A 16,075-nucleotide genomic window follows, 5' to 3' on the forward strand; every position below is an offset into this window, starting at 1 on the left:
TTACATTAACAAAATAGGTGGTAAGTATAGTAGACAGAATTTTGGTCTCCAAGAAGATTATATACTCTAATCCCCAGGACAGTGAATATGATGAAATATCATGGCCATGAATATGTGACCTTGTATTGCCAAAGGACTTTGCAGATGTAATTAAGGTTGACCTTTAATTGACCTCAAAATAATGAGATTATTTTCAATTATCCAGGCCCAATTTAATCACGAGTTAATTTCTTTTTAAATTTTACTTTATTTAAATTCAGTTTGCCGTCATACAATATAACACCCAGGGCTCATCTCATCGTGCACCCTCCTTTTTTTTTTTTTTTTTTTAAAGATTTTTATTTATTTATTCATGAGAGACAGAGAGAGAGAGAGAGAGGCAGAGACATAGGCAGAGGGAGAAGTAGGCTCCATGCAGGGAGCTCGATATGGGACTCAATCCAGAACTCCAGGATCATGCCCTGAGCCAAAGGCAGACACTTAACTGCTGAGCCACCCAGGCGTCCCCATCGTGCGCCCTCCTTAATGCCCGTCACCCAGCCACATGAGTCTTTAAAAGCAGCGGTTGACGTGAGGGAGATGTAGAAGAAAAGTCAGAGAGATCCAAATGCAGGAAAGGTTTGAAGCATTATTGCTGGCTTTGAAGAGTCAGGGGCCCTGAGCAGAGAAAAGTGTGCTGCCTCTAGAAGCTAAGAATAACGCCTGACCAAAAGTCGGCAAAGGAATCAGGAGCTCAGTCCTGTAACTATATAGAATTGAATTTTGCCCACAACCTTATAAGACCTAGAGTAGATTCTCCCCCATTTTCCAGATAAGGGCCCAGAGCAGCAGACACCTTGATTTTGGCCTTCTGAAGAACTTAAGCAGAGTACCCAGCCAAACCTGCCGGACTTCTGTCCTAGAGAATGGTGAGCTAATGAATGAGTGCTGTTTCCTAAGTTTGCTTTAATTTGCTCTAGGGGCAGTAGAAAATTTTGTTACACAATTAAAAATTAAAAACAGTTCTAATATTACCCTTAAAATATATGGAAAAGTAAAGTGAACTTTTACAAAAGATTCTTACAAGCATTTGTAAATACTGATTTTATTTAGGTAACTTGACCAACTATCTAAAAATTATTTTCTTGGAAAGCCTGGGTGGCTCAGTGGTTTAGAGCCACCTTCAGCCCAGGGTGTGATCCTGGAGTCCCAGGATGGAGTCCCAGGATCAAGTCCCACGTCAGGCTCCCTGCATGGAACCTGCTTCTCCCTCTGCCTCTCTCTCTCTCTCTGTGTCTCTCATGAATAAATAAATAAAATCTTAAAAAAATATAAAAATTATTTTCTTTTACAGAAAACAACTCTGTCAGCCTGTACCTGCCAGTTTCTTGGTACAAAGTGTAGTATAAAGCCTTAGGAGATCTTCCTTCTCCTTTCAGCTATATTACTTGTTAACTGTCCTGTGACCTCGTACCAGTTATCTTAATTTACTCTGTGTCAGTTTTAGCATATACAAAATATAAAGTATAGGCTAACAGTTGATCTCCAAGGTCTCTTCCATTTTAAGATTGCATGACAATAGTTTTAAGGAGCTGGACATAAGAATCAATCACTCAGAATATCAGAAAAATATAGACTTTTGCATACTTGTGAAGCAGTAGTCAAAACGAATTTTAAATTTTTAAAAGAAAAGAAGCCATGTTGGCATATGAAACAGAAGTTTTAGAATGGATAAGGAGACTTTGAACACCAAAGCTCTTTTGGTCAAAGGCATCAAATGAATCTGCTTGTTAAGATTATGTCTTCAGTAGAAATTATTGAAAATGGAGAAATTAAAAGTTGGCAAGTAGGTGTGTTACAGGAGGATGAGAGCAAAATCTTTTCCCGCTTGCTTACAATTATTTAAAATAAGTAAGAAAGCTGTAGAAAGTGTACATTTCTTTATTCCTTCTAATTTACCCTGAGAATTGAGCTATTAAGCTTCTAATGGTCATTCTTGTTCTGGTTATCTGTTTTGTTAATTTATGATGCACTTCCTGCTGGTCAACACTGTTCATTTGCTCTTACAAGAAATGCCAGTGTCCATATTTTGTTTCATAGTTTAGGTCCTGGAAATGTGGAAGGAATCTCAAAACTTCAACATAACTGTATTTGCTCCAAGGTCAGTAGTCACCATTCCATTTTTTTTTTTTTTTTTTTTTTACCTTTTATAAAAAAATAGGCACTGTTTTTGGTGAGTGGAGGTAGCAGTTGCTGGGAAATGTGGCTGTGGCTGATAAGAAAGGGAAAGGGCTTAAAAGCAACAGCCACCAAACTTTATCTGTGCTTTGGAGCTCAGGAAAATGTTCTTGTCCAAAAAGGGAACAGGAATCCTGTTTTTGCTGCTGTTGTTTTTTACTGTTTATTTCCATTAGCGAGAAGCCTCAATGCCCCATATTATGAAAGATTACTCCTTGGATAATCTAGTGACAGGTTTACTCACATTCAGAGGTCATGTTCATATTTACTGAAGGCACCACAAATATAAGTTTCACTTTATTAAAAATTGTATGGATGTTGAAACTGCTGACAGAGAAGCTGGCTCAGTTGGATTTGACTATGGATATGATAATTATAATATGGCTTTTTGTTCTTTTAGAGGTCATAAGTTACATTGCAAAGATCTGTGTATTTGGATGCTGAAAAGTTACTCTAGAGTGTTATGACAAAACAGTGGGAAACATTTCACTGTGAGTAGTATGTCTCACGTAAATTTCATTATAGAATTAATGAAGAATCATTTAAATATTCAAGTTTATTAAAAATTCATTATTCTTCTAGAGGATCTTTAAAGTGCAATAAGAACTTGAAGAAATAATAGGAAAGTTTTGGTAACCGTGACAGTGTGTTAATTGAGTTGAAGGAAGGTAAAAAATGTATTAACAGAATGGATCCAAATTTGGCAAAAAAGATGTATAATAAATCAAGAGGGGAAATCAGTTAATAAAGAAAGAGGCCAATTATTAGTGAAGGAGGGGGGTATATTTAATGATTCTAAATGAAAGGTTAAACTGCTTCTGTGAATTTCAGTTGAACAAAAAGGAAGAAAAGCATTATGGATAATTAGGCAGTAATAAGATCATACTGAAAAAAAAATCAGAAAACTGCCTTAGGTGTTAGGGGAATATTGGCTAATGAACTTAACCTCCTGCAATTATCTTTGAATACTCACTTTTACTTTAGAAATGGAGGGGAATGATGTTTTTAGTTATCTTCAGAATGGTATGATTTTTTAAACACATTTATTGTATGTAGACTTTTAAATGGTAACAAATAAAGAAATGGAGTAAAATAATTTCTCATGAAAAGGGTATCATCTATCGTTCAGTAAAATACTATAATTTTAGCTATGATGTATTTTTTGTTATTGATTAATTCTTTAAATTTGGATTCTACTTAAGTGTTTGACAAGGGAAACATTTTAGAGGCTGCCAACCTAATTGAACCATTCAGAGAAATGCAATATAAGAAATTAGGATTCCTGTAAGGGTTTCTCTCAGTTCAGGTCTTATTAAAGACATAAATGGGTAGAAATCCCAAATATTGTCTAAAGGAAGATTTTTTTTCTCTCAAATTAACCGAATAATTTATATATATGTAAATTATTAAAATTTTATAAAGATGTTGGTAAATTCTTGACCATTTTTACAGTTTGTCTTAGGCCTTTGAATTGTGGGAAGATCTTGGTAATCATTTCTGGAATCAATATAAGGTCTAGTTTTACACATGACCTCTGTACTAATGATCAGATAGAGTAATCAATATAATTAAGTTCATAGATGATTCCAAATTTAAAGATGGTATGAATACAAAATTTGGACTAATCTTTGCTTCTGTGATGCTATGTTGACAAAAAGGTTATCTGATATATACAGAAATATCCTTTATAATTATAGTCTTTTTTTGGTCATTGATAGTCTTATAATTACCTTGATTTTTCTTTTATTAGATATTATACCAAATATAGTTCTGCATTGTATATTAATGTGGAAAACCAATGAAAAATCTGCTTTTTAAAATAATGGCAGCTCCTCAATAGGATATAAGCTCAAGAAGACAATAACCCAAGGGGCAGTCATTATTCTCTATTCAGAAAAGACTTGGACCAGATACCAACAGCCCTGCTGGGTTCAAGGCCCACTCTGGCACCAAGAGACTCTTGTTGATTAACTTCTGTGGATTTTTCTTTTTTTAAATAAAATGAAGGGATTGCACTCAATAATTTCTAACATACGCTTTAACTTGACAGTTGTTTTTTTTCTGTGATTATTTTATTTTCTACATGTATAGGTTAATTATTTTATGATAGAGACATATCACAGCTTTTATTGGATGCTTATATAGTATTTTATTATATTTAAATAACCAACAACTTATTCATCTCACAAATATTTTCTAAGGGATTACCCTGGGCATAGAACTAGCCACTGTGATATAGTAGTAAAGAAAACAGACAGGCAAAATACCTCCTTTCATGGGACTTAACCATTCTACTGAATGAATATGTCTCGAATAAGACAGATTTAAAAATAGATTTTTTTTGACACTTGTCAAAATTCTGGCAGGTGGCCATATTAGAAGGGAAACTGCATATTCATCAAATCAGCCATTGTGTGCAGCATCATACATTGTCTTGAATTAGCTCCCAAGTCAGTGGTGGTAGCCTGAAGTCAGCTATGGTGGGAGTATTTATATCATGAAAATTGGTCAACACTACACATCAGGGCTTTAAAAGTGTTTTTTTTTTTTTTTTTTTAAGTAATCTGGTTTAACAGCATACCATTGGTGCTAAGTGTTGTTAGAGTGTTGTTAGGTGCCACAGCAGAAATGGAGACGTAGTTTCTACCTGTGTATATCGTTGGTCAGGCAAAGAGATGAGTCAGAGACACATGATGTGTAATGAGCTTATAGAGCCATACCAACAACCATTGATAGGATACTGATACTAATGAATTACTGAAGAGGAGTTGAAAGAAAAATATGTGAATTTAAAACTAGATTTTAAAGATGAAGTGATACATACTTGACCAGAGAAGCAGCAAGAAAATTTTAGAGAGAACATGTATAAACATTTTGAGGCAAGTGTTTACAGTTTTATGGAGGAAGTGGTGAGTAGGTTTGTTGATCTAGAACAAGGTGTCAAACATTAGCTTCATATGAGCATGACAATGTCTGGATCCCTTATTAGCCTTGTCCTAGTGAAGTCCTAAACGCGGCCAGGTTTTCACTAGCAGTGAAAAATGGAAGACTCTTTGAATTTAGTGACCTTATCTCTGAGTGATGCCTTGAAAGTTAAGGAAATAAACAATCCTTTCTACCAAATTTTGGGCTTAATATCAAATTGAAGGCTTCAGATGTTATGTGTAGAATTCTGATATTGAATCTGCTGCAGATCCTTAGACAACCTCCTCACCATCATGTTAAATCAGTTATTCTTAATATAAGGTAGGTTGACATAAACACCCAGCACTGTGAGATGCAGTCTTCCAACATTGAAGGGGAATGATCCTCTGTAGTATCATGCTGGATTATGCTTTTGCTAAGAATGGATGATGGTGGGACACTTGTACCTACTATGCATTAAGCTGAATGACACATGCGTGGAGGGAAAAATGGAAAACTCTTTTAAGAATGTGCTGCTGCTCAGCTTTAAATGACACCTGGATCTGTACTTTTAGGAGATAACTGCAGCCAGTGGGCATGCTGCCCTATAGGAGTCCAGACTAGAATGCCTTTGAAATGGATGAGTACACAAACTCCAGTTATTTGTAGAGGGGCCACAAACCATAAGGCAAAGAATTGAAAACATGTAGATCAAAATTGGAAACCTGCTTTGAAATGCACAGTCACCCTGTGCATGCCTAACTCCATGCTAGGTTCACACCAGCCTTTTATCTGTGTGATGCATTGAGATAGCAGCAGATATTCAAGAAGTGGGAGCTGGAATTCTTTATTTCTGTCAATTTCCATAATGATGTTTTAGAATACTAATAGTAGTTTTATTTTTTAAAATAAATAGAGGGTGGATGTACAGAATGAAGTAAACATGCTGTCTAATCAAATAATCTGTTTTTCATTTTTCAGCTCTGTATTTTGGAACAATAACTGTATGAAGAAAATAACTAGCATGATTTTAGCAGTTATTAGCTTTTTAAGCTACCCTACAAAATCAAGTACTGTGTATGTACAGTTTAAAGTGATTTTTTTTTCAATTTTCACATGGAAAATTAGCATGAGAAGAAAAATATCATAAATATCATTTTTTTCCTCACCTTCTTGATATGCCCTTTCTTACATAGGAAGTATAAATAGATTTATAATAGCTTAGAATAATCAAGAAATTATAGCCAGAGATTTTGGTTGGTTATAATTTGGTTGGTGATCCTGAAACTGAGGCTGACCTTTAACATAGTCATTGAATGAGCTTTGAAGGTTTCATTGGGCAAACTAGGACTTGAAATGCTGCTTGAACTTGGAATATATAGTATACGATCATATACCATAGCAATACTTTGAACTTTCTAATTTTTAACTTGCTGTAAGTATCGTACTTAGGAGCACCATGATGTCTTAGTGAGTTACCACTTGCAAATGACAGGTAATGACATAATAGTTGAGAAATAAATTCCTTGAAATTGTTCAAATATGTTTTGTACAACTTTTTAAAAGAGGTATATACTTGAATGGGTGATACCATCTTTAAAATTAGTGTGGAATTAGGTTGAAATAAATTCAGAGTGTATATATGCCCAAAGTAAAACAGAAGCAAAACAAATTCTGGGTTGACATGCCTTAAATTGTTATGGGTTGGCTGGTGCATATAGGAAACTGAATGTTTATTGAGGTCATGATTTTAATGTTGGAGGTTATTATTATTATTTTTTTTTACCACAGGTAGCCATCTTATTGGATGTGGTATAGAATCAGTTGTATTTAACAGTTAAGTTATTATAATTTTTTAAATTCAAATTGTTTAATTTTCACTGACAAATCAAGAAGTGAAATAATAGAGGTAATCCTCTGGATGAGTTCTCCTCTGGGTTTTCCTTCTAATGAAGCAGGTGACCTGAGTAAACCATCTAATCAGTTAGGACCTTAGCTTTTTAAACTATATAATCATGAAGTTTTCCTGGGTGACTTCTTTAGAAATTTCACCTTAAAAGATACATAAGGGCCAATTCTTTCAGAGCCTTTTTGAATCCTGCTCTTCTTCCAATTTAGTATTTATTCCCTAGATCAGGGCTATCCAACAGAAGCACAACATGAGCTATATATGTACTTTCAAAGTGTCTAGTTGGCATGTTAACAAAGGAAAAAGAAACTGGAGAAATTAATTATAGTTGTAAATTTTTTTTAAATTTTTATTTACTTATGATAGTCACACAGAGAGAGAAAGAGAGGCAGAGACACAGGCAGAGGGAGAAGCAGGCTCCATGCACCGGGAGCCCGACGTGGGATTCGATCCTGGGTCTCCAGGATTGTGCCCTGGGCCAAAGGCAAGCGCCAAACTGCTGCGCCACCCAGGGATCCCTGTAAATTTTATTTAACTCAATTTATCCAAAATATTATTTTCCCATGTAATTAATATTAAATATTAAATATTAATATTAAATATTAAAATATTATGAAATACTAAATCTTGAAATACTAAGTCTTGAAAATCTGGTGTGAGTTTCACAGAGCATATTTCTAATTGGATGAGCCATATTTCAAGTGCTCAGTAGCCTACCTGAGGCTCATGTCTACTATATTGGACAGTGTAGCGGAGGTCATTAGATCCCTATATCACTACCCAAATTTTGGGACTTTAGAATTACCTGTAATTTCCTTTGTTTTCTTCACTCTTCTATACAGTGGTAACAGAGACTCTCACTCCCTAGAATCAATCATGATTTAGAGTTAAATTGGCACATTTTCTTTATTTTCAAACTTCTAGAAAGAGTAGTCTGAATTCTCTTCAGTTCTTTAATTTGCTTATTTCCTCAATCCATTGAAATCATATCTAAATCGCAAATACTCTGTAGAAACTCCTTGGAAAAATTACCATACCTTCTCAATGCTTAAATACAATGGTCACAATATGCATGCTTCCTGGTATCTTAGCAGAATCAGACACTATAAATACTTAATCCTTGGAACTTTCTTGTCCTTTGTCATGTACTACCTTAATTTTTTTTCTTGGTTTTCCTTTTAGCTCTCTGTTTTGCTGGTTACTTTCTCAGTTTTCTCTTCTTTGTTCTTTGCCCACTGTCTTTGACTTCTTGTCTACTTGACTTCTTTCCTAAGCATCAGGATTTAATTTTTAGTTGTCTACTGGATATATCTACATGATGATATTCTGTGGTTCTTCCAACATAACACAGCCTTCTCCCCATACCAAACGTGCTCTCTCCTTCTGCATATAATTTTAGTTTTTGACATTACTGTATTTAGTTACAAGTCACAGTTAGAAATTTTGCCATCATCTTTATTTCCATTTTCTTACCATCTTCATACAGTTAGATACAGAATCTTTTTTGGATCTACCTATGAAATATGTATTGGGTATTTCTCTGTTCTCTTTTTTGCAGTGCTTCATTTTGGATCCTCTTACTAAGATCCCATGTGTTCTCTCTTTCTTTGACTGTTTTCTCTAATATATTTTGCATGTCACTTCCAGAGTTCTTTTCAACACAATTTAGATAATTAGTCTGTTTAAAACTCATACTGATTCCATTTGTTCTCTTCTTATGTGGCATCTAAGTCCTAGATGACTCTTCTATGTCTAAATCTGGACATTCTCTTCTGCATTTCCCTCTCTGAAATCCTTTAAGACCTAAAATTATTTTAGTGATGAAACTTTAGGCTTCTTAATGGCCAGTCAAGCATGAAACTAGTCATCATGCTTGAATAGTATGACCTGACAGCATTCCTATACTCATAACAAATGGTTGAATACATGGTTTACTTACATGATTCTTATGTGAGTTAGGTTAACAAGTAGATTTCTTTTGTTTTTCTATAAGAAAATCCCTGTATTTTGGTTCCTGAGCAGCAAGAGTTAATAACATCTTGGTAACAATGAATGATGTATGCTTTTATTTACAGATAAGCTTTCTATACTTGAAAACTAATATAGAGAAATACCTTGGTTGAGCTGTGCAGCTGGCTGGCTTTTATAGGAAAACAATAGATTCTCTGAGGTAATACTAATGTAAGAAGAAAGTAACGCTGGCAGTTAGTAGATCTAGTTGGAGTGAGAAAGAATGACTTTAATTGTTATGTATTTCTTAATATTTTTACAGTTGGTTGTCTCCTGGTTTCTTTATTCTCCTAGCATATTTCAGTTGGATGAGATATTCGTTCTTTATAATGCAACATTATTATTATCCTTCTATGCCTTAGCTGGCAACTGGCTTCTCTTAGGCAACCTAGTCATTGATGCTTCGAGGAAGAGAATAAATATTAATTGGAGGGTGTTACTTGTGGGAGACCTTTAAGAAGTACTAAATATGCTGAGGAAGTGGTTTTTGCTTCTATTTCATGAGTGTTTGTTTAAAATCTAATTGCTTGATTTGAAAGAAAACTAGAGGTCATAAACAGCAATGAATAAATTGTCAACAGGAATATTTTTGCATTTAGTAAGAATGTTTTGCCCTTTTCTCAAAAGGGAAACAAGGCAACAGCCAATCATCATGTTTAAAATGGTAATTAACCTCCTCATCTTTGTAATTCTAAGAAGCCTAGTCATGAACTCAGGATCCAGCATCCAAGGTAAACATCAGTTATCATTGAAAATTTATTTTCTAAAATCACCTGTACTATGTGTGTTTAAGTGAATGTAAGCAGTGTGACTCATAAAAGTAGAAGGAAACAAGCCAAAAACTATAGCTGCAACAAAATGCTCTTGTTACAACCAATTCCATCTTTTGTAGAACTGTATATAGTGCTGGACAATATATACAGCTGGAAATTTTAGGACCAGAAGTTTCTGAGGACCTACTATGTGATGAGAATTGTTCTAAATGACTTCTATAAATTACCTTATTTAATTATACTAATAACTGGATGAGGAAAGAAGTGTTATTGTACAATGAGAAAACTATGGACCCTAGAGATGAGTTAACTTGCCCAAGGTCACCAGCAAATGCTGGAGTGAGGATTCAGACCAGGGCCTTTTCCCCTCAAAGCTGTACTCTTGATCATTGCTCTCTTCCGGTAATTAGTCATTTAGCCTGGCAGTCAGTCTGATTTTGTAACAATGAACTCTATAGCTACTCCTTTATATAAGACACACACATACAGTACATTTAAATGTATCTCAAGTGTTTTATACAGTAACAGTGTTCACTTTTTGTTGATTATAGTTGCAGCTAAGATATGTTCTGCTAAGCCAAGTAAGGGATTTTTTTTAAATTAAGGTTTTTAAGTTAAAAAGAAGCCTAACAATTTCCAAATATCTGTAAGAGTTTCTCTTCTGCAAGTTCTCTCCACAGCTCCTTACCCATTCCTAAAAAAGCTACTAAAGAGTGACATCTGGCCTCAAACATCATCTCTTTTCTCCACCCTAAACAAAATCAAGCATAGGGATGCCTGGATAGTTCAGTTCGTTAAATGTTAGACTCTTGATCTTAGCTCAAATCTTGATCTCAGGGTTGTGAGTTCAAGCTCCACCCAGTGTGGAGCTTACTTAAAAGAAAAACAAAACAAACAAACAAAAAAAAACCAACCCTTCCTCCAACCTCCCTCTCCCCCCCAATCAAGCATACACATTTTGGGATGAAAATCACTATAAAGTGCCATTATCTCTGGCTAAAGGAGGATTTGTTAACTATCTTTTAACAGGCTAAATAGAGCTTGGGATAGTAAGTTGAATGTGGTATCTTACACGTACCTAGGAATAGCCTGGCTGGGAGATTGATGAATATCAAAATCTTGTCTGACAGTGAAATCATCAAACAGGAATTGTAAGGACATAAAAACTCCTGAGGATTTAAGATGTACTGCCAAATAGGGGTCAGCGAGTCAGGTATAGCAGGAGTGATAAGTCTTATTGACCTTTTGGCCTTTAGTTTGGATAGTAAAAGTTAAACTCTTTGGCTATGTGTTTATATATTATTAGCATACATTTGATAGGGGAGATAGGGTCCACTTAAAATAATTGGGGCTAGATTGACTTGGTTGTGATTACTTATATGCTGGGAATTACTTTGGTTGTTAATTAAAAAATTTAGAATGTTTATTGTTAAAGCATATAAATAAAGATGTTTCTAAAAATCACTAATAATATCAATATCAACCCCCTAAGAAGATACTATTTTTATTAGTATATGTACTTCTAGTTTTTTTTTCCATGTGAGTGTATACATATGGGTGTGTATATAATATAAGCAAGGCAGGATTATGTCACAAACATTTTTGTAGCCTACATTTTGAAGTACTGCATAGGGGATCCCTGGGTGGCGCAGCAGTTTAGCGCCTGCCTTTGGCCCAGGGCGCGATCCTGGAGATCCGGGATCGAATCCCACGTCGGGCTCCCGGTGCATGGAGCCTGCTTCTCCCTCTGCCTGTGTCTCTGCCTCTCTCTCTCACTGTGTGCCTAAGTAAGTAAATAAGTAAATAAGTAAATAAAAATTAAAAAAAAAATGAAGTACTGCATAGCCCCTGAAAGTGATACTGTAATGATTGCTTCTAAATTTTGCTAAATAATGCTAGGATACAGTTTTGCCTTGTAAACAATAATATGATAAACACCCCTGTAGGTAAATCATTGTGTTATCCAGTTGTTCTGAGTGGAATCATGTTTCCATGATGAACAACAGAGCACATAAAAGCAATTACCAGTTTCTAGAATCAAGTGAAAACTCAGAAACCTATCTCAATATAAAAAAATTGTAGTAGGTTAGAGAGGCAACACCAAAGTCCATGTATAAACAAAGACTTGAAAGAAAAGAAGACTTAAAGAAGCCTTCACGGGCAGCCCTGGTGGCTCAGTGGTTCAGCGCCGCCTTCGGCCCAGGGCGTGATCCTGGAGACCTGGGATCGAGTCGGGCTCCCTGCTTGGAACCTGCTTCTCCCTCTACCTTTGACTCTGCCTCTCTCTCTGTCTCTCATGAATAAAAAAAAAAAAAAGAAGCCTTCACAATAAACCTGAAGGTTATGTTGGTATTAATGATTATAGTCCTTAGGGACACAGTCTGGCAATGTGCATCAAGAGCCCTTAAACTTTCATCTTTGCTAAAATGAAAAAAAAAATTATATATTCTAGGAATGTGTTCTGCTTTTTTTTTTGTTTGAACATCTTATTGTGGAAACTTTTCTACATGCACAATCTTGTTTCATCTGTAACTCTCACTCACCCCCCTACCCTGTATTAGTTTGTTATAAACCCAGACATCATATTGCCTTTTAATTTTATCATTTTTGTTATATAGTAGTTCACTTTTGAGGAATATATTCTAAGAAAAGAATTTTAAATACTAGAAAAACTTTATGCCCAATATGTTCTTCAGAGAATTATTTATGATAGTAAAAGAAATTGATAGCAACTACCCAGCACTAAGGCAAAATACATATTGTGAAATGCTCACTTGATGGAATGTTATATTAAAATGAAGCCTGTGAAGAGATTGAGGTAACATGAGTAAAAGCTTATGTTGTTATGTTTTGTAATAAAAATGGAGAATTAAAGTATATAGAAACAAATGAACAAGCAGAAACTCTTCTGGGAAAAATATGAGAGGGGGGCTATACCAAGATATGAAGTAATGATCTACTTAGATCACAGTTTTGGAAATGATTTTCCCCTCCACCTTTTGCCTGCTGTTCATTGAATTCCCTGTCTTCTATATTGACCATGAATTAGTTTAATGATAGGAAAAATATAACAAACTTGAGTTGTGATGAAAGCATGACAAACTATATTTGGCTTTAGATAATTGTACTACATGACTGTAATCATTTATGGTAATTGTGGGAACTAAGTATGAGAACAAATAACATCATAGAAGGATATTCTGAGGATTCCTCTGGATTGCAAAATTTGCAAATGACTGCTCTTATTCCCTCCTTTTCCTAGTTAACTTTTTCTCTTTTACTATTTAAAAAAATAAAGAAGCCAGTATTTATTTAAACATCTCCCACAAATGCCTTTACTTATGAAATACAAACAAAACAATAAGAAAATACCCTCCTCTTCTATCTTTTGTGAAACGTTAATTGGTATTAAACTTCTCATTTCCATTTGGACTTCCTCTACATTCTTTTAAGTCTTAGAATTTGAAATAAAACTCCTAAACATCTGTGTTTAGCTGTGGAAGACATATTCTTTATCTAATGGGGTTTAGATCATACGGTTAAAATTTCTTTAGAAAATCAAATTATGTGCCCCCATATTTATACATTTGTTTTGTTTGGTTTATTTTTTGCAGTTAAAATATATCAAGTTGAATTATACTTTGTATCTGAGGCTTTGGCTACCTTCTCTTTATCTCCTTGGCCTTATGCTAGGGTGCATTTCACCTCGTATATAGGAATTTTAAAATGAAGCATGTTGCCTGGTTTCTCGATGCTTTTTGGGGCTTCTAGACCTGCAATAAAACTATCTGTGAGCTGCACTATGAAGCATTTTTATTTCACTGAACTCTAACAAAACTTTAGTGGAATTCTCTGAATTAAAGTATTCTCTGATTTTCAAAGTCTGCTTGATCTCAAAGCAGAGAGTCAAGAATGCCTTCTGACTTTAGCAATTTTCTTTATTGCTCTATATTCTTTCTTAGGACTGGGATTCCACACCTGTAATGCTCCTATCAAAGGGCCTCCCTGCATGCAGATCTTTTTAAGGGCATTACCTGTAACTTTCTGCTTAATAAAAGGGTGTATTTCAAGGGAAAAAAACCCTCTACCTTTTACTCTGTGAAAATAATGATGATAAATAATAATTACAGAAGAGAAACATTTACCTGTCACCTTGGTTGCTGTCACAGGGAAAAAGAACATGACAAGTGGCTCTTAACACTTTTGCCTGGAAGTATCTTATGTCCTTTTTGCTCATATTTTGTTGGTTAAAGGTTGATATGGCCATTCTTAAAAAGGACTGGAAAATAGAGCAAGGATTGACAGGATTGTTTATTTAGTATGTGTGAACACTTTCATAGGTCTTATTGGTTGATTGATTCATATATTTAATCAAAATTTATTGAGCATGTAATGTTTGCTGCTTATTGTTCTAAGTACTTGTAATACACACAAAACAGACAAGATCCCTGTTCTCCTGGAGCTAATATTTTTGTGATAGCACTATTTAAGAATCACCTTGTCAGTGTTAATCAAGAATCTTAATCGTTTTACCTTATCATCCAGTAATTCCACTTCTGTATTGCTAGACTAAGGAAATACTTTTGAACATGAAAAGAATTATAATAATGAACATTGTAACTTTATTTGTAAAATCGAAAAATTTGAAGCAAATGTCCAGTAGGGAAAGAGTGAACCATAGTACATTTATTCATAGAATACTATGAACCTGTGGGGCCCCTGGGTGGCTCAGTGGATTAAGCTGCCAACTCTTTCTTTCAGCTCAGGTCATGATCTCAGGGTCCTTGAGTGAGCACCACACTCAACAGGGAGTCTGCTTGAGGATTCTCTTTCTCTCTCCCTCTGTCCCTTCCGCCTTCACTCTTTCTCTCCTCTCGCTCTCTCTCAAATACATAAATAAATCTTAAAAAATAAAAGAGAGAATACTATGAACTTGTCAGTTTGTATTGAAAACAGTTGTCACACTTTTTTGTGTGTGTGACTATTTTTAGTGACATTTTAGCATCCTGGGATGAAATAAAGGAGGTAGCCTAATTCATTCTGGGATCGTGGTTGGCAGTATGGTCAGGATTTGAAATTGTTAGAATTACTTAGGAGAGTTAGATGTCCCTAAATATGAGATTATGACTAGTGAGATTGGGAGTATGTAGAGAAACTAGAAGTTTTAAATTCTAACAGGATATCAAGTCTTTCAAGTAGATATATCCTGAAGGCAGCTGGAAACGCAGAATTAGAGATTGGTCAGAGATGAGGGCTGATGTTCTTGGGGATTCATCATCATAGAAATGTTCAGAGCTTGTGGAAGCGAATGACCTATGAAGGAGTGAAGTAGGAGGAAGGTGAATATAGGCAGAGAATCAAAGGGAAGAAAGGATGAAGAGGATCCCAAAGAAAGGGATGAAGAGATAGGAGAGATAGGAGAAAAAAATGGTCATTTTGGGAAATTTTTCAGGAGAGAATTAAAAACAATTTTTAAGGTTTAATTTTTAAAAATAATTTCTAGGGCAGCCCTGGTGGCGCAGCGGTTTGGCGCAGCGGTTTAGCGCTGCCTGGGGACCCTGGATCGAGTCCCATGTTGGGCTCCCTGCATGGAGCCTGCTTCTCCCTCTGTCTGTGCCTCTGCCCCCCTCTCTCTCTGTGTCTCTATGAATAAATAAATAAAATCTTTAAAAAAAAATAAAAATAATTTCTATATCCAACATGGGGCTTGAAATCACAACCCTGAGATCAAGAGTCACTCACTCTTCTGACTGAGCCGGCTCAGGTGCCCTGAAGAGAACTTTTGAAGGGAAATAGGGCAGAGAGGCAAAGGAGAAAGGGATTGGAAGAATCGTTTTACTGATGATTTAGGGCAGGTTTTTTTTTTTTTTTTTTTTTTTTTAATAAGTTAAGGCAGCACAGTGGTAGTGCATTTGTTAAAACAAAGCATTATCATAGAAATTAGTTGGTAGTAACAGCATTCTATAAAAGTTGATCAAAGTTTTCTGACCATTTAAAAAGTACTTCTAGTGACAGGCTCAACTGATAGAAATAATTTACATTTTAATAGAAATTTACTCTTACAAAGATGTACTCATACAAGGAAAATTAGCTTATACAACCCTTTTTATGCTACCTAGGTAGTCTAAAATATCAATTTTATTTATTCACCGATTGAAAAAATAATTTATATCTTGGAGATTGAAGCAGGTTAAGTAACCTGAAAGCTGCAAATGAGGGTGGGGGGGGCGGAATATGGGAAATTTGTTTAAAATCTTTTAGG

The 16,075-nt window shown here is 35.1% G+C and overlaps 1 protein-coding gene across 9 annotated transcripts in view; it reads left to right on the forward strand.

The window, feature by feature from the left end:
• Positions 1-16,075, forward strand: part of IMMP2L (inner mitochondrial membrane peptidase subunit 2) — an 845,985-nt gene that overhangs the window by 77,398 nt on the left and 752,512 nt on the right. Inside the window, exon 5 of one of the 9 annotated variants that reach the window (XM_077856156.1) lies at positions 2,080-2,140. The exons of 7 other annotated variants lie outside the window; for them this stretch is intronic. In XM_077856156.1, the coding sequence (XP_077712282.1) occupies positions 2,080-2,140 (61 nt within the window). Of the gene's footprint in view, positions 1-811; positions 834-2,079; positions 2,141-16,075 lie in introns of those variants that run through there. One more of the 9 variants, XM_077856162.1, reaches the window with a different exon arrangement.

The sequence above is a fragment of the Canis aureus genome, chromosome 18 (genome assembly GCF_053574225.1).
Source record: "Canis aureus isolate CA01 chromosome 18, VMU_Caureus_v.1.0, whole genome shotgun sequence".
In the NCBI taxonomy this organism is placed as follows: Eukaryota; Metazoa; Chordata; class Mammalia; order Carnivora; family Canidae; genus Canis; species Canis aureus.